Below are 24,389 nucleotides of genomic sequence, written 5' to 3'. Positions count from 1 at the left end.
GACCCTGAAGTAGAAGGTCCTGCCTCAGAGGCAGAGTCCATGGTGGAACGGATGACATGTCCACCAGATCTGCATACCAAGTCCTGCGTGGCCACGCAGGTGCTATCAAAATCACCGATGCTCTCTCCTGCTTGACCTTGGCAATCAGACCAAGGCGCTGCTAGAGCATCTGTCAGCGCTGCCTTGGGATCCCTGGACCCGTAACAAGGAAGCTTGGCGTTCTGGCGAGATGCCATGAGATCCAGTTCTGGTTTGCCCCAACCTTGAATCAACTGTGCAAACACCTTGGGATGGAGCTCCCACTCCCCCGGATGAAAAGTCTGTCGACTTAGAAAATCCGCCTCCCAGTTCTCTACTCCTGGGATATGGATAGCTGATAGGTGGCAAGAGTGAATCTCTGCCCAACGAATTATCTTTGAAACCTCCAACATCGCTAGGGAACTCCTTGTTCCCCCTTGATGGTTGATGTAAGCTACAGTCGTGATGTTGTCCGACTGAAATCTTATGAACCTCACTGCCGCTAGCTGAGGCCAAGCCTGAAGAGCATTGAATATCGCTCTCAGTTCTAGAATGTTTATCGGAAGGAGAACCTCCTCCTGAGTCCATGACCCCTGAGCCTTCAGAGAGTTCCAGACTGCCCTCCAGCCCAGATTGTTACTATTGTCCAATCTGGCCTGTGGAAGGTCATACCTTTGGACAGATGGACTCGAGATAGCCACCAGAGAAGAGAATCCCTGGTCTCTTGATCCAGATTTAGTAGAGGGGACAAATCTGTGTAATCCCCATTCCACTGACTGAGCATGCAGAGTTGCAGCGGTCTGAGATGTAGGCGGGCAAACGGCACTATGTCCATTGCTGCTACCATTAACCCGATTACTTCCATACACTGAGCCACCGAAGGGCGAGAAGTAGAATAAAGAACACGGCAGGAATTTAGAAGTTTTGATAACCTGGCCTCTGTCAGGTAAATCCTCATTTCTACAGAATCTATCAGAGTTCCCAGGAAGGAAACTCTTGTGAGAGGGGATAGAGAACTCTTCTTTTCGTTCACTTTCCACCCATGAGACCTCAGGAATGCCAGAACAATGTCCGTATGGGACTTGGCAATTTGGAAATTTGACGCCTGTATCAGAATGTCGTCTAAGTAAGGGGCTACTGCTATGCCCCGCAGCCTTAGGACCGCCAGAAGCGACCCCAGAACCTTCGTAAAGATTCTTGGTGCCGTAGCTAACCCAAAGGGAAGAGCCACAAACTGGTAATGCCTGTCTAGGAAGGCGAACCTGAGAAACCGATGATGATCTTTGTGTATCGGAATGTGAAGATAAGCATCCTTTAAGTCCACGGTAGTCATATATTGACCCTCCTGGATCATAGGTAGGATGGTTCGAATAGTCTCCATCTTGAAAGATGGGACCCTGAGAAATTTGTTTAGGATCTTGAGATCTAAGATTGGTCTGAAGGTTCCCTCTTTCTTGGGAACCACAAATAGATTTGAATAGAATCCTTGCCCCTGTTCCTCCTTTGGAACTGGGTGGATCACTCCCATAACTAGGAGGTCTTGAACACAATGTAAGAATGCCTCTCTCTTTATCTGGTCTGCAGATAATTGTGAAAGGTGAAATCTTCCTTTTGGGGAAGAAGCTTTGAAGTCCAGAAGATATCCCTGGGACACAATTTCCTACGCCCAGGGATCCTGGACGTCTCTTGCCCAAGCCTGGGCGAAGAGAGAAAGTCTGCCCCCTACTAGATCCGTTACCAGATCGGGGGCCAATCTTTCATGCTGTCTTAGAGGCAGCAGCAGGCTTCTTGGCCTGTTTACCTTTGTTCCAAGCCTGGTTAGGTCTCCAGACTGGCTTGGACTGGGCAAAATTTCCCTCGTTTTGTATTAGAGGAAGATGATGCCGCGCTCGTCTTAAAGTTTCGAAAGGCACGAAAATTAGTTTGTTTGGTCCTTAATTTGTTAGACCTATCCTGAGGAAGGGCATTACCTTTTCCTCCAGTAATATTAGAAATGATCTCCTTCAGTCCAGGCCCGAATAGGGTCTGCCCCTTGAAGGGAATATTGAGAAGCTTAGACTTTGAAGTAACGTCAGCTGACCAGGATTTAAGCCATAGCGCCCTACGCGCCTGAATAGCAAAACCTGAGTTCTTAGCCGTTAGTTTAGTTAAATGAACAACTCCGTCAGAAACAAATGAATTGGCTAGCTTAAGAGCTTTAAGCTTGTCAAGTATATCATCCAATGGAGTTTCTACCTGTAAGGCCTCTTCCAGAGACTCAAACCAGAAGGCCGCAGCAGCAGTGACCGGGGCAATGCATGCAAGAGGCTAGAGAATAAAACCTTGTTGAATAAACATTTTCTTAAGGTAACCCTCTAACTTTTTATCCATTGGATCTAGGAAAGCACAACTGTCCTCGACGGGGATAGTTGTACGCTTAGCTAGGGTAGAAACTGCTCCCTCCACCTTAGGGACTGTTTGCCATAAGTCCCGTGTAGCGGCATCTATTGGAAACATTTTCTTAAAAATAGGAGGGGGAGAGAACGGTACACCTGGTCTATCCCATTCCTTAGTAATAATTTCTGAAAACCTTTTAGGTATTGGAAAAACATCAGTGTAAACAGGCACTGCATAGTATTTATCCAAACTACACAATTTCTCTGGCACTATAATGGTGTCACAGTCATCCAGAGTAGCTAAAACCTCCCTGAGCAACACGCAGAGGTGTTCAAGCTTAAATTTAAATGTTGACATATCAGAATCAGGTTGAAGCATTTTCCCTGAGTCAGAAAAATCACCCACAGAAAGAAGCTCTCCTGCCTCAGCTTCTGCATATTGTGAGGGGATATCAGACATAGCTACTAAAGCGTCAGAGTGCTCTGTATTTTTTCTAGCCCCAGAGCTGTCTCGCTTTCCTTGTAACCCTGGTAGTTTGGACAATACCGCTGTAAGGGTATGATCCATAACTGCCGCTATGGCTTGTAAAGTAAACGCCATGGGTGCGCTAGATGTACTTGGCGCCTCTTGAGTGGGAATCCCTTGAGCGGGAGTCAAAGTTTCTGACACATGGGGCGAGTTAGTCGGCATAACTTCCCCCTTGTCAGTTTCCTCTGGTGATAAATCTTTTAAAGACAGAATATGATCTTTATAACAAAGTAAAATCAGTACATTTGGTACACATTCTAAGAGGGGGTTCCACAATGGCTTCTAAACATAATGAACAAGGAGTTTCCTCTATGTCAGACATGTTTAAGCAGACTAGCAATGAGACCAGCAAGCTTGGAAAACACTTTGATAAATGTAAACAAGCAAAAAATAAAAACGGTACTGTGCCTTTAAGAGAAACAAATTTTGTCAGAAATTGAAAAACAGTTATAAAAAGTAGTAAATCTTACGAAATTTTTACAGCGTGTATAATAGACTAACAGAGCATTGCACCCACTTGCAAATGGATGATTAACCCCTTAGTTTCAAAACCGGATAAAAAACAGAATTTATGTTTACCTGATAAATTACTTTCTCCAACGGTGTGTCCGGTCCACGGCGTCATCCTTACTTGTGGGATATTCTCTTCCCCAACAGGAAATGGCAAAGAGCCCAGCAAAGCTGGTCACATGATCCCTCCTAGGCTCCGCCTACCCCAGTCATTCGACCGACGTTAAGGAGGAATATTTGCATAGGAGAAACCATATGGTACCGTGGTGACTGTAGTTAAAGAAAATAAATTATCAGACCTGATTAAAAAAACCAGGGCGGGCCGTGGACCGGACACACCGTTGGAGAAAGTAATTTATCAGGTAAACATAAATTCTGTTTTCTCCAACATAGGTGTGTCCGGTCCACGGCGTCATCCTTACTTGTGGGAACCAATACCAAAGCTTTAGGACACGGATGAAGGGAGGGAGCAAATCAGGTCACCTAAATGGAAGGCACCACGGCTTGCAAAACCTTTCTCCCAAAAATAGCCTCAGAAGAAGCAAAAGTATCAAACTTGTAAAATTTGGTAAAAGTGTGCAGTGAAGACCAAGTCGCTGCCCTACATATCTGATCAACAGAAGCCTCGTTCTTGAAGGCCCATGTGGAAGCCACAGCCCTAGTGGAATGAGCTGTGATTCTTTCGGGAGGCTGCCGTCCGGCAGTCTCGTAAGCCAATCTGATGATGCTTTTAATCCAAAAAGAGAGAGAGGTAGAAGTTGCTTTTTGACCTCTCCTTTTACCGGAATAAACAACAAACAAGGAAGATGTTTGTCTAAAATCCTTTGTAGCATCTAAATAGAATTTTAGAGCGCGAACAACATCCAAATTGTGCAACAAACGTTCCTTCTTTGAAACTGGTTTCGGACACAGAGAAGGTACGATAATCTCCTGGTTAATGTTTTTGTTAGAAACAACTTTTGGAAGAAAACCAGGTTTAGTACGTAAAACCACCTTATCTGCATGGAACACCAGATAAGGAGGAGAACACTGCAGAGCAGATAATTCTGAAACTCTTCTAGCAGAAGAAATTGCAACTAAAAACAAAACTTTCCAAGATAATAACTTAATATCAACGGAATGCAAGGGTTCAAACGGAACCCCCTGAAGAACTGAAAGAACTAAAATGAGACTCCAAGGAGGAGTCAAAGGTTTGTAAACAGGCTTAATTCTAACCAGAGCCTGAACAAAGGCTTGAACATCTGGCACAGCGGCCAGCTTTTTGTGAAGTAACACAGACAAGGCAGAAATCTGTCCCTTCAGGGAACTTGCAGATAATCCTTTTTCCAATCCTTCTTGAAGGAAGGATAGAATCCTAGGAATCTTAACCTTGTCCCAAGGGAATCCTTTAGATTCACACCAACAGATATATTTTTTCCAAATTTTGTGGTAAATCTTTCTAGTTACAGGCTTTCTGGCCTGAACAAGAGTATCGATAACAGAATCTGAGAATCCTCGCTTCGATAAGATCAAGCGTTCAATCTCCAAGCAGTCAGCTGGAGTGAAACCAGATTCGGATGTTCGAACGGACCCTGAACAAGAAGGTCTCGTCTCAAAGGTAGCTTCCAAGGAGGAGCCGATGACATATTCACCAGATCTGCGTACCAAGTCCTGCGTGGCCACGCAGGAGCTATCAAGATCACCGACGCCCTCTCCTGATTGATCCTGGCTACCAGCCTGGGGATGAGAGGAAACGGCGGGAACACATAAGCTAGTTTGAAGGTCCAAGGTGCTACTAGTGCATCCACTAGAGCCGCCTTGGGATCCCTGGATCTGGACCCGTAGCAAGGAACTTTGAAGTTCTGACGAGAGGCCATCAGATCCATGTCTGGAATGCCCCACAGCTGAGTGACTTGGGCAAAGATTTCCGGATGGAGTTCCCACTCCCCCGGATGCAATGTCTGACGACTCAGAAAATCCGCTTCCCAATTTTCCACTCCTGGGATGTGGATAGCAGACAGGTGGCAGGAGTGAGACTCCGCCCATAGAATGATTTTGGTCACTTCTTCCATCGCCAGGGAACTCCTTGTTCCCCCCTGATGGTTGATGTACGCAACAGTTGTCATGTTGTCTGATTGAAACCGTATGAACTTGGCCCTCGCTAGCTGAGGCCAAGCCTTGAGAGCATTGAATATCGCTCTCAGTTCCAGAATATTTATCGGTAGAAGAGATTCTTCCCGAGACCAAAGACCCTGAGCTTTCAGGGATCCCCAGACCGCGCCCCAGCCCATCAGACTGGCGTCGGTCGTGACAATGACCCACTCTGGTCTGCGGAATGTCATCCCTCGTGACAGGTTGTCCAGGGACAGCCACCAACGGAGTGAGTCTCTGGTCCTCTGATTTACTTGTATCTTCGGAGACAAGTCTGTATAGTCCCCATTCCACTGACTGAGCATGCACAGTTGTAATGGTCTTAGATGAATGCGTGCAAAAGGAACTATGTCCATTGCCGCTACCATCAACCCGATCACTTCCATGCACTGAGCTATGGAAGGAAGAGGAACGGAATGAAGTATCCGACAAGAGTCTAGAAGTTTTTGGAAGACGCATCAGCCGACCAAGATTTCAACCAAAGCGCTCTGCGCGCCACAATAGCAAACCCAGAATTCTTAGCCGCTAAAGAAACATGCGGCTGTAGCGACAGGGACAATGCATGAAATTGGTTGTAGAAGGTAACCCTGCTGAACAAACATCTTTTTAAGCAAACCTTCTAATTTTTTATCCATAGGATCTTTGAAAGCACAACTATCCTCTATGGGTATAGTGGTGCGTTTGTTTAAAGTGGAAACCGCTCCCTCGACCTTGGGGACTGTCTGCCATAAGTCCTTTCTGGGGTCGACCATAGGAAACAATTTTTTAAATATGGGGGGAGGGACGAAAGGAATACCGGGCCTTTCCCATTCCTTATTAACAATGTCCGCCACCCGCTTGGGTATAGGAAAAGCTTCTGGGAGCCCCGGCACCTCTAGGAACTTGTCCATTTTACATAGTTTCTCTGGGATGACCAACTTGTCACAATCATCCAGAGTGGATAATACCTCCTTAAGCAGAATGCGGAGATGTTCCAACTTAAATTTAAATGCAATCACATCAGGTTCAGCTTGTTGAGAAATGTTCCCTGAATCAGTAATTTCTCCCTCAGACAAAACCTCCCTGGCCCCATCAGACTGAGTTAGGGGCCCTTCAGAAATATTAATATCAGCGTCGTCATGCTCTTCAGTATCTAAAACAGAGCAGTCGCGCTTACGCTGATAAGTGTTCATTTTGGCTAAAATGTTTTTGACAGAATTATCCATTACAGCCGTTAATTGTTGCATAGTAAGGAGTATTGGCGCGCTAGATGTACTAGGGGCCTCCTGAGTGGGCAAGACTCGTGTAGACGAAGGAGGGAATGATGCAGTACCATGCTTACTCCCCTCACTTGAGGAATCATCTTGGGCATCATTGTCATTGTCACATAAATCACATTTATTTAAATGAATAGGAATTCTGGCTTCCCCACATTCAGAACACAGTCTATCTGGTAGTTCAGACATGTTAAACAGGCATAAACTTGATAACAAGTACAAAAAACGTTTTAAAATAAAACCGTTACTGTCACTTTAAATTTTAAACTGAACACACTTTATTACTGCAAATGCGAAAAAACATGAAGGAATTGTTCAAAATTCACCAAATTTTCACTACAGTGTCTTAAAGCCTTAAAAGTATTGCACACCAAATTTGGAAGCTTTAACCCTTAAAATAACGGAACCGGAGCCGTTTTGAACTTTAACCCCTTACAGTCCCTGGTATCTGCTTTGCTGAGACCCAACCAAGCCCCAAGGGGAATACGATACCAAATGACGCCTTCAGAAAGACTTTTCTAAGTATCAGAGCTCCTCTCACATGCGACTGCATGCCATGCCTCTCAAAAACAAGTGCGCAACACCGGCGCGAAAATGAGGCTCTGCCTATGCTTTGGGAAAGCCCCTAAAGAATAAGGTGTCTAAAACAGTGCCTGCCGATATTATTATATCAAAATACCCAGATAAAATGATTCCTCAAGGCTAAATATGTGTTAATAATCAATCGATTTAGCCCAAAAAAAGTCTACAGTCTTAATAAGCCCTTTTTGAAGCCCTTATTTACAATCGTAATAAACATGGCTTACCGGATCCCAGAGGGAAAATGACAGCTTCCAGCATTACATCGTCTTGTTAGAATGTGTCATACCTCAAGCAGCAAGAGACTGCTCACTGTTCCCCCAACTGAAGTTAATTGCTCTCAACAGTCCTGTGTGGAACAGCCATGGATTTTAGTGACGGTTGCTAAAATCATTTTCCTCATACAAACAGAAATCTTCATCTCTTTTCTGTTTCTGAGTAAATAGTACATACCAGCACTATTTCAAAATAACAAACTCTTGATTGAATAATAAAAACTACAGTTAAACACTAAAAAACTCTAAGCCATCTCCGTGGAGATGTTGCCTGTACAACGGCAAAGAGAATGACTGGGGTAGGCGGAGCCTAGGAGGGATCATGTGACCAGCTTTGCTGGGCTCTTTGCCATTTCCTGTTGGGGAAGAGAATATCCCACAAGTAAGGATGACGCCGTGGACCGGACACACCTATGTTGGAGAAAAAACGATATAAACGTTTTTCAACAGTCACAACAAACTGCTGTGGCCCTACCTGCCCATATAACGACTTTGAAAGGCACAAAAACCCTTTAGAGAGGTCCTAAGTGTTCAGGGGACTCCTTCAGGGAAACTGGATGTCTCAAGCTGCAAAATCTAATGCGCATTTAGGCGCGAAAATAGGCCCCTCCCAACCTGTATTCACAGTGAGAGGGCCTAACAAAACTATCCCTAGGCAAAATCTAGCCAGCCATGTGGAAAAAACTGAGCCCCAATAAAGTTTTATCACCAATATGTATAAAAAAACGTTTAAACACTTCCAGCAAACGTTTTATTTTTCAGTAATGTGAGAAAGTAATAAGAATATTACCTTTTACAGCAAGCATGATACTAGTCGTTATTAAATCACTGTAATCAGGCTTACCTTAAATAAATCCGGTATTAACAGCATTTTCTAGCATATTCATTTCTCTAGAAAAATTTAAACTGCACATACCTCATAGCAGGAGACCCTGCACGCCATTCCTCCAGCTGAAGTTACCTCTCTCTTCAGTTATGTGTGAGAACAGCAATGGATCTTAGTTACAACCTGCTAAGATCATCAAAGACCACAGGCAGACTCTTTTTCTACTTTCTGCCTGAGGCTAAAATAGTACAACTCCGGTACCATTTGAAAATAACAAACTTTTGATTGAAGATAAACTAACTAAAAACACCACATCTCTCTAGCTACTTCCTTTCTTGTCGAGAGCTGCAAGAGAATGACTGGGAGTGGCAGTTAGAGGAGGAGCTATATAGACAGCTCTGCTGTGGGTGATCCTCTTGCAGCTTCCTGTTGGGAAGGAGAATATCCCACAAGTAATGGATGATCCGTGGACTGGATACACCTTACAAGAGAAATAATAATGCATTCCTTCATTTTGTCACACATGAAATCTTAAAATCTTGAAATACTGCAATCTTTTTCTAAATGGCCTTGCCAAACACCGCCTCTTCCTCCTCCAATCTATTATAAATGCTTCAGCTAGACTCATTTCACCTAAGTCGCCAATCTACATCAGCTGCTCCACTCTGCCAGTCTCTACACTGGCTATCCATACACTCTAGAATACAAGTATTAACTTATAAAGCACTCAACAGCCTCATTCCAAACTATAGCCTAGTTTCCATTGAGGTGGTAAATTGTGGAAACTAGTTATAAAAACATTTATCTTTATTTAAAGGGACAGTATACTGTAAAATTGTTTTTCCCTTAATATGTTTCCAATTACTTTTTTTTACCAGCTGCAGAGTATAAAATGTATGAGATTTGCTTTTTTAAGGCTTATTTGTGTATATGAATTAGCTGATTTTGTGTTTTGAAGCCACAACCTAATAAAATGGGTTGAGCTTGTAGGTATAATCAGATCTCATTGCTTTATCACATTGTGTACATATACCTGCTTCTTTACCTTTTATCTGTCCATAAATAGGCTGACCATTTTGCCGCTTTAAAAAGGGACACATATGAAAAATGCATATGTCAGGGCTGTTTAAAGAAATGGTTTGGAATAATGTTCCATTATGAGAACCCTGACTTATGTATTTTTCATATGTGTCCCTTTTTAAAGCAGCAATATGGTCAGCCTATCCATAAACCATTCACCAATACTTGGAGACAAACAATGGAAAATTAACATTTTATTACCTTATCTCTTCTATAACCCACTGGGAGTGTAATTTTTTCTACTGGCTGTGTTAACACAGCTTGGTCTCAAGGCCAAAAACTTTCAGGATGGGTGGGGATACCACAGGCTAAATAAACTATTTCAAATGCCAATATAAGGGTAATGGAAATGCTTGTAAACAATTTAATACACTCCAGCAGGTAAAGTGGATCATTGCGAACAAATTAAAGGGGAAAAACGTTTTGAGTAAACTGTTCCTTTAAGTCTATGGAGATGTTTTATGTTTCCACCAGTTTCCGCACTACCATCTCAATGAGAAGTAGGCCTATTTTTCCTCTCTCATCTTCAAATACGTCCTCTTTGATCAACCTCTGACCTATGTCTCTCAACTCCTATTATCTCTACGTCCCTCTCCCACCTTCAAGACTTCTCAGGCATTGCTCCTGTCCTCTGGAACTCTCTACCCCACTCCATGTATAGCTTTAGATGCTCTTTGAAAACCCACCTATTCAGAAAGGTTTACCATTTCTCCTCTGTTTTTCATCCTACCCAAAATAAATCTTGAACTGCCTTGATTCACTGCTGCAACTACAATCCATGTGACAAGCTACCCCAAACTTTATGTCTCTGCACCCTCAACATGTAGACTGTAAGCTCTTCGGAGTAGGGCCCTCTTCCTTCTGTACTAGATTTGTTTAGTCTGTTATGTTTATGTATGTTATCAAAAATCCTTGTCATTGTATTCCGAGCGCTACAGAATTTTGTGGAGCTATACAAATAAATGCTAATAATAGTAAAAATAATATTGCCGAATGACTTGAAAATTGCAATTATGGGTATAACCCAATCACAGTATGTGTTATGATCCTTGGGCCTTTGACTGGATGAACCTGAGGTAGACTTCTTGTGACCTCTTGTCATGGTAATGTCCAGACTTTGGAAAACACTCTTGGGGTTGTGACATAATGAAAGGAGGGAAGGAAGGCACCTGACTTACTATTTTCCTAAGAGACCTAAGAAGGTACCATAAGCTTATATATATGAATTATACAGTCTATTTGCTAGTCAAAGTATAAACTATCTTCTACAGATTCACTGTGTTACCTGACAAGACAAAACTATTTGTGTTATGCATTTCTTCAGTGGAATCCACTTGACACCATTAACAAGATAGGGGAAAATGCAACACAAAATGTAACACACTCCAGACTTAACACACACTTTAACAATCACCTATGACACAAATTACAATCCAAAAGAGAAAGGCCAAGAGGGATATATGATCCCCATGGGTGTCCACAAGGGGGGGGGGGGCAACTTTTCTGACCCCTACTTTTATTTTTATCAACACAGTAGAATCTGCTACACCAATCTTTCCTATAAATATATAGTATTTGCAAATGCTACTGGGAGGGAGCAACCAACACATAACAACTGACTGGCCAGAGAAGTGGTTGGAGAGTGTAATTCTTTAATGTTGGCAGTGGCAGATAATTTACTTGGAAAAGTAAGTCTTTATATTAAAAAAAAAAACAACACACAAACAAAAATAAGAAAGAAAACCAATCATGTGAGATATGTATGTTTTTGTGTTTCAGAAATGCTATCTTGTCATAAAGCACTTGTATTTGCATAGTGTATGTCAGAGTGTGTAAGAGAGGGATAAAATGTGAGAGTGTGTGTCACAGTGTGCAAGATACAGTTTGATGACTGTTTTCTTTGTACTGTTCTTTTCCTCAGGTTCAGTTGACCACATTTTTTTCCTCTCTCAAGCATATAGGAATTGCATATTTTTAGAAATATGACAGGGTAGGGGAGAAAGGGGGCAAAGTTACTTTACATGGGCCACTAAATTATATTGCCTCATAGGCCAACAGTTGCCAGTTCTCCCCTACCCTGACCTCACCAAATCTTGTTCTAGTGGATTATGGCACATAACACTGAAAGGACTACGGCTGGCCTGAAATGTCTGGAGTTTCAATATATATATATATATATATATATATATAAGTGCTATATAATTATCCATTTAATTTTGCTTTGCCCCCTCCCCTAGAAAATATATTGTGTACGTCTATGGTGATCCCTCTTATATATGGCAAAAAGTATGTGGACACATGACCATCACCCCAATATCAGCTTTTTGGACATTCCATTCCAAAATCATGGGCTTTAATATGGAGTTGCACCACACGCACACACACTTTTGCGGCAACAGTAGCCGCAACTCTCCTGAAAAGACTTTTCACAAGATTTTGGAATTTGTGCCCATTTAGCAAAAAAGAGCATTTATGAGGTTGTCAGGCTTTGAAGCGTGGTAGGAGCCACAGAAAAGTGAAGAGGGCTGCTTCTGCTGGAACCTTCAACTAAGCACAGTCAGGGGGGTGCTCTCTTTTGTATGATAACTATGGGAGCAAAGTGCACTAAAGGATAAGTGCTATTTATTTGTTCTGTATCGGAAAAACATTTACTGTTTCCTGGGCACCAAAGATGAAAGGGAAGTGTTAAAAGGTTCTTGCTTTTACCTGTTCAGTGCCTGGTTAATTTAAGGAGACCCTGGCAATCTTGTTCCTGGCCTGTCCCGGTTTTAACCTTGGTTTGTTCTTTGACTTCTGCTACCTGTACTGCAACCTGAGGACTGATTTACTGTTTTTTTTACTTTCAGAACTTTTAGGATACTGGAAACATCTTTATTTTGATGTCTGCAGCTGACTGATTACCTGGTTCTAATCCCTGGTTTATCTACTGACTACTCTACTAGTTCTCCCGTTTGCTTGCTCAGAGTTGTTTCCAGCTTAACTCTGCTTAGTGTCTCTAACACAGCTCCTGTGTCTGAGATTCCAGTCATCAAATAAGGTAATTTTCTTATTAGCTTATAGAAGTCAGGTACTAATATTGGATGAGAAGGTCTAGTTTACAATCATTACTCCAATTTATCCCAAAGGTGTTCAAAAGAGTTGAGGTCAGGGCTCTGTGCAGGCCACTCAGAGTTCCTCCACACTAAACTCGTCAAAACATGGACCTCGCTTTATAGTATACACTATGCATTCCGGTAGGTAGCAATCTCCTGGCACCTGCCACAACCATATTTTTCCATCAGACTGCCAGATAATGAAACGTGATTCATCACACCAGAGTACACGTTTCCACTGCTCCAGAGTCCAGTGGCAACATGCTTTAACCACTCCAGCCAATGCTTGACATTGCGCATATTGATGTGAGGCAGTTTGGAAGTCTGGAGTGATGCAACATATGATGGCAATTTTTTTTTCCCAACAAGCTTTATTAAACAATATTACACAGCTGTACATAACAGATGATCAGTAAACATAAATGCTCATTACATCAAATACATATATCATGTTTACACAACTTATTATTTGTGCTGCTCTAATCTATACCTCACATTACTTCTGGTAATCTTTTAATAAGGCTGAGGTAAGTTCACACAATTATCATGAAGCTTGCAACTGTGTCCATACTACTGTACGAACAATGGTATAGTACTTGGATGCAATATGGAATGGGCACCCAATCAAGCCTGGCATAACAATATAGCTTAGAAATATTTTCTTACATCCCTGTTGTTTACTCACTCAACAGGGATCCATGGGGGCCTGATTTGGGTGCCAGCAGAGAGAGAAAGTCAGAAATTAAAACAAGGGGGGGGGGGGGGGGGGGGGGGGGGGGGGGAGTCGAAAAGGGGGGGAAAGGGAGGAGAAAAAAAAATCTTACAGAGAGTCAGTCATCTACTCAGTCATACAGGTTTCGTACTGGTTTTGTACTGATACTCGGGAAGGTCACCAATTGGGCGTATCAGGTCCATAAGCCCCCAGACGGCATCTAAGGGCCTCCCATATTAATGGCATATATTCATGTGTAACCAAATTGCCATTTTTCAGGTAGTGATACCTCTCCAGCCCAAGCAGGTCCCCGGTTCGAGCCCTCCACTCCTTCAAACTCGGAACTTGCTACGTCTTCCAATGTTTGGGTATGAGACTCTTGGCACTGTGCAGCATTAGCAGGAATAGACTTTGTTTGGCCTTCTCATTTATTTTGGGGAGGTTATGGTATATCAAATAATGTGGGTTGGAGGGTATGATGATATTCAGGAGTCTGCTGCTCTCTCTGAACATGTTATCCCAAAATGGGCGTAATTGGGGGCACGTCCACCAGATGTGTAGGAGAGTTCCCTCCTCCCCACACCCTTTCCAGCACTCCCTGTCGGTGTTGGGGTAGATTCTTTTTCAGTCTTTGTGAAGTCAGATACCAGCGACTCAGGAATTTAGTCTTGATGAGACCAACGCTTTTTTGGCTTTGTCAAATATTTTAACCCAAGTTTTGGTGTCAATCTCCAATCCCAGGTCACTGTTCCATGCCTCCGCATATGTTGGGAGTACAGTTTCATCTTTAACAATCAACATCTTATAAATGATCGAGATCAAGTGACTCTGGGTATGCCCTGAGGTGCATAACGCCTCAAAGAAACTTTTCTGGCTTGTTAAGGATTCCTTCTCCTTGTGCGTGTGAAAGAAATGGTGGAATTGAGTCACTCAGAACCAGGAGGAGAACAGCCAGGCATCCGACTCAGCCAACTCACCCTGTGTCCGCATTTTCCCTTGCTTCTGAAAGGGGATAAGAGGAGCCCGGGGCATATGTTCTAATTGCTATACCCAAATCTGGGTTCTCATGCACTGGAGTGTTGGGAAAGTGAGCAGTTGAAATACGGCTCTCCAGACAGACCACGCTATCCCAGTCTCGAAAGACGTCTTTGAGCAATTGATAAAGCTGTAGTTGTCTGGGTCGGTTCGCTGGAGAGACCCAAGCGAGCGAGCCCACATTTCCCCTCTGCAGGATCTCATTATCTATTTCTATCCATGCTTTATCAGCATGGCAATGACATAGCTCTACTAGTCTCTGCAGGCCAATGGCTCTGCGGTATAATTCAAGCTGGAGGACTCCCAAGCCCCCCCCTACACCTAGGGAGATAGATGGTTCTTTTACAGATTCTCGGTCTCAGACCATTCCAAATATAGGTTTCAATTGCCGACTGTATTTGGCAGATATAGTGGGATGCTAATGCAAGGGGGATGGTCTGCATTATGTATAACACCCTGGGTAGGATGTTAATTTTCACTACATGTATGCGCCCTAGCCAAAATAGTTTTGTTCCTCCAGTTTGCTAAGTCTCTTATGACTTCATCTCTAATACGTTTGTAGTTTAAGATGACTATCTCTGTGAAAGATGGGGCCAGGATAAAACCTAAATATTTTAATTGGCCCTGTGCCATCCGAAGTGGACACTGCAACAGTAAGCCATCTATAACATTAGCCGATTCCGTGATATTTAGTATCTCCGATTTTGTAAGATTTAAATGGAAATTGGACACCCACTATATGCCTCTATCTCTGCCAGACATGCTTGCAAAGATGGGATGGTGTCGGTCAGAGTAAGCAGAACATCATCAGCATACATTGCTAGCTTGTGTTCTCTCTTCCCTATCCTTATGCCTTTGATGTTGAAGCGAATTTTACAAGCCAAGGATTCCATTTTGAGTGCAAATATGAGGGGCGAGAGAGGACATCCTTGCCTCGTGCCGTTGGCAATCTGGAATGTTTTAGAAAACATGCCATAACCCGAACCCTCACATTTGGTGAGGAGTATAAGGAGAATATTCTGTTAATAAGGCGCTGACCAAGTCCCATCTTTTGCAGGGTGAGACGCATGAACAGCCAATTGACCCGGTCAAACGCCTTCTCCGCATCCATCGACACGAGTGCCAGCGGTACCGAGTCGACGCCCGCATGCGTGATAAGGTGTATGACTTTATTTTAAAAGAATTTTATTTCAAATCCAGGAGCAAATACATATAAACCTCATCTCGTCCTTACACAGTCAGCATAGGTAAACATTAGTAAAACAGGTTACACATCAGTTTACAAATTACATGTCATAATGTGCCATCTGAGCTTAAAGTCTTTATCCAAGTCCAATTTCAATGACAGTGGTTACATCTTTGTGAGCCCAAGTAGATTTAACTATCCACTAGGCCTCTATCCCCACTAGTAACCTTGCTTGGAAAAACTGCAAGGTTGATAATGAGTATTGTCCTTTTAGGCTTCCTGGAAGTCTTTTTACATCCTTTTTTTCTGATAAAAACTAAATAAACAAATAACGGTAACAATAACATGGTCAAAAACAAATATAAACAGAAAAATAAAATAGTTGTCTGTGTGGTTATTTTATCGTTTACAGAAGCTCATTAATAATATCTGTTGGGTTCTGGGATAGTACATGGCTAAGGCAAAACTCAGAAAAATTTGTCCAGTACTTCAAAAAACGTCCCTTTTTACTACAATATTATCACTTATCTTGGGTGAACCATGGTCCTCTACCCTTGTCTATCTCTTCAGACTATTCCCTTTTAAGATCCGGTAATACCAAATTTTCTGAAATTGTGCTACATTACCTTGTATTCATGTAGCCCCTTCTGAAAGAGAGTATATATCCTGAATTTTATCTGTAACTTCCTTCCAAGCTGGTTTACCCACTTTCCAGTATTTAGCTAAGCACATTCTAGTAATTGTGCATAAAATTTTACAAAATTTATTAAGTGACGGTATACCTCTCGGTAGGTCTCTGTTTATAAGCGCTTGGTCCATGGACAGAGTTATTTGTTCTTCTAAAAGGTAACTAAGTAAGTCATTTAGCTTGACCCACGTGTCCCTGATAATCGTGCATTCCCACCACATATGTATATATGTACCTCTCTCTCCGCACCCTCTGTAGCATAAATTGCTCTTGCTATTGGAAAAGTGATATGTGTTGATCGGGGTTAAATACCACCTAAAAATTGTTTTCATGGTGTTTTCCTTTAAATCAGCGCTGATCAAGCCCCTGCCAGAGTCGTAGAATACCTTATCCCATTCCTCTATTGGGAGTGTAAAGCCCAGGTCCTCTTCCCACCTCAGAATAATGTTAGATTTGGCATTACGCTTATCGGCTTGAATGTCAATGTACAGCTTAGAGATCGTCCCTTTTTCCCTACTCTCTGCTTTGCAAACTCTTTCCAAACTTGTGCTAATTTGCTGTTTGTGAGATTTAGTGTAGTTGTTTAGGGCCGAAGAGATCTGTAAATATGCATACCAGTGTAGCTTTTCTGGCTGTAGAATGTCTTGTAAGTGATTATATGTTGCTATTCTTCCTTGTACCATCAGGTCAGCTACCCTATAAAGTCCCTTATTCGCCCATTTATCTATGTAGCTATGTAAATCTTTCAGCAATAGATACCTTATGGGCCTAACCCATGAGTAACCAGGTAAGAGCCTTTGGGATTTCATGGCTGTTTTCCAACCCCTTTGTGAATCTAGAATGGTGGGGGGTATGCCTACTTGAGATCTACCTTCTGTACCCGAATCCCATAGTATACCGTCTGACTTTGTCTGTCCTGCTAGGTCTCTTTCTATTTTAGTCCATGCTACCGTACTCGACTGCTTACTAAGGAGTGATGTTTGGGCAATCCTAGACGCTTGATAGTAAGATGCTAAATTTGGCACTCCTACCCCACCCCACTGTCTATGTTGAGCCAAAATTTGTGACGCGATTCTTGCCCCCCTATCCCCTCTCAAGAAGGAGTGGAGATCAGCTTGCAGTTTCTGGAGGTCTTGATGGGGAACTTTGATTGGTAAGGCACGAAATAAGTACAATATTCTGGGGAGTATGTTCATTTTTATAGATGATAAACGGCCATACCATGAGAAGTTACCTTTCTTCCATTTTTGTAAATCTTGTCTAATTTTCTGATATAGTGGGTTATAATTTAATTGATAAAGCTTATGGTAAGAATCTGCTAGATTAACACCTAAGTATATGAGGGATTTCTTGGCCCACGAAATATCAAAGTTAATTTCTAGTAACTTTTTCGTCTGTGGGGGGATTTATATTGGTAAGGCCTCACACTTATCAACATTAATCTTATAGCCTGAAATTTCCGAAAAGTCTTGTAAAATCTTATATAGATGTGTCATAGATTTTAAGGGTTTAGTGAGCGTTAACAGAATGTCGTCTGCAAACAACGATAATTTATATTCCCTTTTCCCTATTTTAACTCCACTGATATCATCCGATCAAGGTGTATGACTTTAAAGGTATTATCTCGTGCCTTTCGGGAGGGGATAAACCCCACTTGATCCGTGGAGATAAGTTGGGGCATATATCTATTTAGTCGGGTGGCCAGGACCCTGGCCAGAACTTTGACATCAGAATTTAGCAATGATATTGGCCTGTAACTACTTGGCTGGTTTTCAGGCTTATCCGGCTTAGGTATTACTGTGATAAATGCCTCCAATATCGTGCTTGGCAAAGTCGGCAGCTCAGATAGCTGGTTAACTATTTTAAGCATGTGCGGAACCAGAATGCTAGAGAATGTTTTGTAGTATCTAGTTCCAAACCCATCAGAGCCTGGACTTTTGCCTGCCGGGAGCTCCTTGATGGCAAGCAATATCTCCTCAGCTGCGAAAGGGGCTTCTAGCTGTTCCGTTTCTTACTTTGTGAGCTTCAGCAAATTTACATCAGATAAATAGTCTGCAATAGATTGCTCAGCAGGAGGCGAGAGTGGAGAAGCCCATCCACAGGAGGATGTAGGTTATGGAGAGTTTCATAGAAGCTCCCAAAGACATTGGCAATGGAGGGCCCATCTGTGTGCTTAATTCCAACTCGATCAATGATCTCAAATACATGCCTTCAATCGTTTTCGAGCTATTGCTCGCGCTAGGTGCTTACCTGCTTTGTTGCCATGCTCAAAAAAGTGCTGTCTAAAGATTAGTGCCTTTTTTTGCTATTCCTCCTGTAGATATTTCAAAAGTGCAGACCTTGCTTGAGCCAGGTCGTTTTGCAATACCTCATCTCTAGGTTGCTCCTTGTGCGCCGTCTCCGCCTGTGAGACCCGCCCAAGAAGCGCAGAATACTGTTCTCTTTTCTTTCTATTCACGGCAGATCTATGTTTAATCAGGACACCCCTGATCACACTCTTGTGTGCCTCCCATACCGCAGTGTTATTCATGGAGTCATCTGCATTGAGGCAAAAGTACTCCTCAAGGTCTTTCTGCAGCTTTTGTTTCAGGGGAGGGTTATCCAGTAAGGAGTCCTCCAACCGCCACTCAAAAGGGGTCACTGGGATATTGGGCAATCTGATCGTGCAGCACACTGGCGCATGATCTGACCATGTTTTTGATCGTATACTGCAACCCGTTACAATTGATAAGCCCGCAGGAGATGATGGGCAATTTTTTATATACCAAGTGATTCAGCATTTAGCGGCTCTATCTTGCGTGTTCTATCAGCACTTTGTGGCTGGGCTGGTGTTGCTTCTAGACGCTTCCACTTCACAATACTAGCACTTACAGTTGGCCACTGCAGGTCTAGTAGAGCAGACATTTCACAAATTAACTTGTGGCAAAGGTGGCATCCTATGACAAGTCACTGAGCTCTTCAGTACTGCCAATGTTTGCCTATGGAGATTTCATGGAAATGTTCTGGATATTATAAGCCTGTTGGCAATGGGTGTGGCTAAAACACACTAATTAGTAAGGGTATCCACATACTTTTGGCCATAAGAACTGAGTACATTTGGTAATAGAAGTAAATTGGAAACTTTTTGAAGTAAAAATTGTATGCTCTGATTCACAAAAGAAAAGTTTGGGATTTTATGTCCCTTTAATTAATCTTACCCAGCATCCCTCTAGTGTGTCTTACCAAATTAAACAAGTTACCATTAAACAAGCAATATCTTGTTTTCACTGATTGTTTAATAAAAATAGAGCATTACATAAGCCTTAAAGAGAAGTGAATAAAAACAAAAAACAAAAAAAAAAAAAAAACATACCAATGCCAAATGGAATAAATGCTTCTTTTTTAAGGATTTGTCCATGTTCATCTAAAAAGCGGCTGGGATTGAAATCATTGGGCTTCTCCCACACCTTTGGGTCCCTGTGTACAGCCCACAGATTAGCCAGCACCACACTGCCCTTGGGAATAGTGTATCCCTGAAATACTAGGTTAGAAAACAACAGAAATATCACATCATTATAAATTAAATGCAAAACAGACCAATAGGCAAATTATATCATTCCCTATACTGGAGCTTCCAGCTAGACTTTGTGAAGTTGATACATATACACACAATCTGACAATTAATTTCATTTTTATTTTGGAAATGCCCAGGTATAAATAAAAAAAACCTTCTTAAAATACTTTTATACAGTAGTTAATCTACAACATTACATAATTAGCTTATTACTGGCTATCAAGGACTTATGCAACTATATAGCAAAACAAGTTCCTTTTAAAAATAGCACAATTTCACCATTTACATTTAAGTATGCATAAAATTCCATTTAAGTAAGGATCTATGTCAATATTTTACTGTATTGTCTATAAATGTATTGTTGATATTAATTTGTGTTTTACTCCACATGTATAAATATGGCTGGAACTGATAGTTTGTCATTTATTTAGGGCCAGTAAAGTTAACATTATTTAGGCTTCAAACCCCACATATCAACGTTGAGAACTATGGGTAATAATGTGACAAATCAGTGCAATGTTTTGTTTTTACTCATTGGTTAACTACTCTCAGGTGTCCATGGCTCATCAGATAGGTCATTAAAGAGACATTTTTGCACTGCTCGCTGCAAAGGGTTTAATAATCTGTGCTGTTTCAGTGCTGTACTATTTTATTGTGCATTGTTTTGATTATAAGCTTTATCTCATTTCTAGCTCTCCTGTTTTCTGATATAGGACTAATAGGCCTGAACTAATGTAACACAGATATAAATAAAATGTCAGTCATTGTTTACCTGTGGTGTCAGAGGCCATGTGGGGGACAGACAGAGGGACAACAACAGTCATTCTCTGCACCTCCATGATTGTGGCTTCAGTGAAGGGCATTTGAGCCTTGTCAGTCAGTGATGGAGGTCGATCACGTCCAATGACTGCATCGATCTCAGCTTGGACTTTTTCTGTTTAAGAAAAAAGTCTAATTGTGAATTTTTAACGAGCACGAAAACATTTTTGTTTAGCCCACAATTTATATGCACTTTTCCATAATTATAAATATCTGATGCAACAAAAGTATACAACATGATTAATGAATAACAGCAACCATTAGGCTAGAAGAGACCATAAACAAACACCATGTAATTACAAGATTTGTCTGCAGTCCTGCACATACTATGTGTGTTTTGAAATACATTAACACCTTGTCTGCTGTAATTGTTTTTCAATAGCCACTACTAACCTTATTAATTATATTGCTAAGTTGTTTTTAGTACACATAAACATTTTATATTGCAATCTCAATGTGTTTGTTACCCCTTTAAAAGGACAGTAAAGTAAAAAAAATAAACTTAAAGTGAATATACATTTTCATGAATGAGTGCCCGTTTTTAAAAATATTATTAAAAACAGGGGCACTTTCATTCATGAAAGTTTACATTGCAGCGGTTTTGTTAAAAACATAATTTATGCTTACCTGATAAATTCCTTTCTTCTGTTGTGTGATCAGTCCACGGGTCATCATTACTTCTGGGATATTATCTGCTCCCCTACAGGAAGTGCAAGAGGATTCACCCAGCAGAGTTGCTATATAGCTCCTCCCCTCTACGTCACCTCCAGTCATTCGACCAAAGACCAACGAGAAAGGAGAAACCAAGGGTGTAGTGGTGACTGAATTATAATTTAAAAAATATGTACCTGCCTTAAAAAACAGGGCGGGCCGTGGACTGATCACACAACAGAAGAAAGGAATTTATCAGGTAAGCATAAATTATGTTTTCTTCTGTTATGTGTGATCAGTCCACGGGTCATCATTACTTCTGGGATACCAATACCAAAGCAAAAGTACACGGATGACGGGAGGGATAGGCAGGCTCATTATACAGAAGGAACCACTGCCTGAAGAACCTTTCTCCCAAAAATAGCCTCCGAAGAAGCAAAAGTGTCAAATTTGTAAAATTTGGAAAAAGTATGAAGCGAAGACCAAGTTGCAGCCTTGCAAATCTGTTCAACAGAGGCCTCATTCTTAAAGGCCCAAGTGGAAGCCACAGCTCTAGTGGAATGAGCTGTAATTCTTTCAGGAGGCTGCTGTCCAGCAGTCTCATAGGCTAAACGTATTATGCTACGAAGCCAAAAAGAGAGAGAGGTAGCAGAAGCTTTTTGACCTCTCCTCTGTCCAGAATAAACGACAAACAGGGAAGAAGTTTGGCGAAAATCTTTAGTTGCCTGCAAGTAGAACTTGAGGGCCCGAACTACATCCAGATTGTGTAGAAGACGTTCCTTCTTTGAAGAAGGATTTGGACACAAGGATGGAACAACAATCTCTTGATTGATATTTCTGTTAGTGACTACCTTAGGTAAGAACCCAGGTTTAGTACGCAGAACTACCTTGTCTGAGTGAAAGATCAGATAAGGAGAATCACAATGTAGGGCTGATAACTCAGAGACTCTTCGAGCCGAGGAAATAGCCATTAAAAATAGAACTTTCCAAGATAACAATTTTATATCAATGGAATGAAGGGGTTCAAACGGAACACCCTGTAAAACGTTAAGAACTAAGTTTAAACTCCATGGCGGAGCAACAGTTTTAAACACAGGCTTGATCCTAGCTAAAGCCTGACAAAAAGCCTGGATGTCTGAATTTTCTGACAGACGCCTGTGTAACAAGATGGACAGAGCTGAGATCTGTCCCTTTAATGAGCTAGCCGATAAACCCTTTTCTAAACCTTCTTGTAGAAAAGACAATATCCTAGGAATCCTAACCTTACTCCAGGAGTAATCTTTGGATTCACACCAGTATAGGTATTTACGCCATATTTTATGGTAAATCTTTCTGGTAACAGGCTTCCTAGCCTGTATCAGGGTATCAATAACCGACTCAGAAAAACCACGTTTTGATAAAATCAAGCGTTCAATTTCCAAGCAGTCAGCTTCAGAGAAGTTAGACTTTGATGATTGAATGGACCCTGAATCAGAAGGTCCTGTCTTAGAGGTAGAGACCAAGGCGGACAGGATGACATGTCCACTAGATCTGCATACCAAGTCCTGCGCGGCCATGCAGGCGCTATTAGAATCACTGATGCTCTCTCCTGTTTGATTTTGGCAATCAATCGAGGAAGCAGTGGGAAGGGTGGAAATACATAAGCCATCCTGAAGTTCCAAGGTGCTGTCAAAGCATCTATCAGAACCGCTCCCGGATCCCTGGATCTGGATCCGTAGCGAGGAAGTTTGGCGTTCTGGCGAGACGCCATGAGATCTATCTCTGGTTTGCCCCAACGTTGAAGTATTTGGGCAAAGACCTCCGGATGAAGTTCCCACTCCCCCGGATGAAGAGTCTGGCGACTCAAGAAATCCGCCTCCCAGTTCTCCACTCCCGGGATGTGGATTGCTGACAGGTGGCAAGAGTGAGACTCTGCCCAGCGAAATATCTTTGATACTTCTATCATTGCTAGGGAGCTTCTTGTCCCTCCTTGATGGTTGATGTAAGCTACAGTCGTGATGTTGTCCGACTGAAACCTGATGAACCCCCGAGTCTTTAACTGGGGCCAAGATAGAAGGGCATTGAGAACTGCTCTCAATTCCAGAATGTTTATTGGCAGGAGACTTTCCTCCTGACTCCATTGTCCCTGAGCCTTCAGAGAATTCCAGACAGCGCCCCAACCTAGAAGGCTGGCGTCTGTTGTTACAATTGTCCAGTCCGGCCTGCTGAACGGCATCCCCCTGGACAGATGTGGCCGAGAAAGCCACCATAGAAGAGAGTTTCTGGTCTCTTGATCCAGATTCAGAGTGGGGGACAAATCTGAGTAATCCCCATTCCACTGACTCAGCATGCACAATTGCAGCGGTCTGAGATGTAGGCGTGCAAAGGGAACTATGTCCATTGCTGCTACCATTAAGCCGATCACCTCCATGCATTGAGCTACTGACGGGAGTTGAATGGAATGAAGGACACGGCATGCATTTAGAAGCTTTGTTAATCTGTCTTCTGTCAGATAAATCCTCATTTCTACAGAATCTATAAGAGTCCCCAAGAATGGAACTCTTGTGAGAGGAAAGAGAGAACTCTTCTTTTCGTTTACTTTCCATCCATGCGACCTTAGAAATGCCAGAACTAACTCTGTATGAGACTTGGCAGTTTGAAAGCTTGAAGCTTGTATCAGAATGTCGTCTAGGTACGGAGCTACCGAAATTCCTCGCGGTCTTAGTACCGCCAGAAGGGCACCCAGAACCTTTGTAAAGATTCTTGGAGCCGTAGCCAATCCGAATGGAAGGGCTACAAACTGGTAATGCCTGTTTAAGAAGGCAAACCTTAGATACCGGTAATGATCTTTGTGAATCGGTATGTGAAGGTAAGCATCCTTTAAATCCACTGTGGTCATGTACTGACCCTCTTGGATCATGGGTAAGATTGTCCGAATAGTTTCCATTTTGAACGATGGAACTCTTAGGAATTTGTTTAGGATCTTTAAATCCAAGATTGGCCTGAAAGTTCCCTCTTTTTTGGGAACCACAAACAGGTTTGAGTAAAACCCTTGTCCTTGTTCCGACCGCGGAACCGGATGGATCACTCCCATTA

General features: G+C 42.2%; 1 protein-coding gene across 1 annotated transcript in view; it reads right to left on the bottom strand.

Annotated features, from left to right (window-relative positions):
* The window catches only part of LOC128649951 (cytochrome P450 2U1), a 247,111-nt gene that overhangs the window by 29,537 nt on the left and 193,185 nt on the right, over positions 1-24,389 (bottom strand). Inside the window, exons 3-4 of the mRNA XM_053703525.1 lie at positions 20,617-20,778; positions 19,644-19,811 (exon numbers count right to left, since the gene is read on the bottom strand). Of these exons, the coding sequence (XP_053559500.1) occupies positions 19,644-19,811; positions 20,617-20,778 (330 nt within the window). The remainder of the gene's footprint in view (positions 1-19,643; positions 19,812-20,616; positions 20,779-24,389) is intronic.

The sequence above is a fragment of the Bombina bombina genome, chromosome 2 (genome assembly GCF_027579735.1).
Source record: "Bombina bombina isolate aBomBom1 chromosome 2, aBomBom1.pri, whole genome shotgun sequence".
Taxonomy (NCBI): Eukaryota; Metazoa; Chordata; class Amphibia; order Anura; family Bombinatoridae; genus Bombina; species Bombina bombina.
The sequence above is the reverse complement of the archived record's forward strand: the minus strand, read 5'-3'. Positions and strand labels throughout refer to the sequence as shown.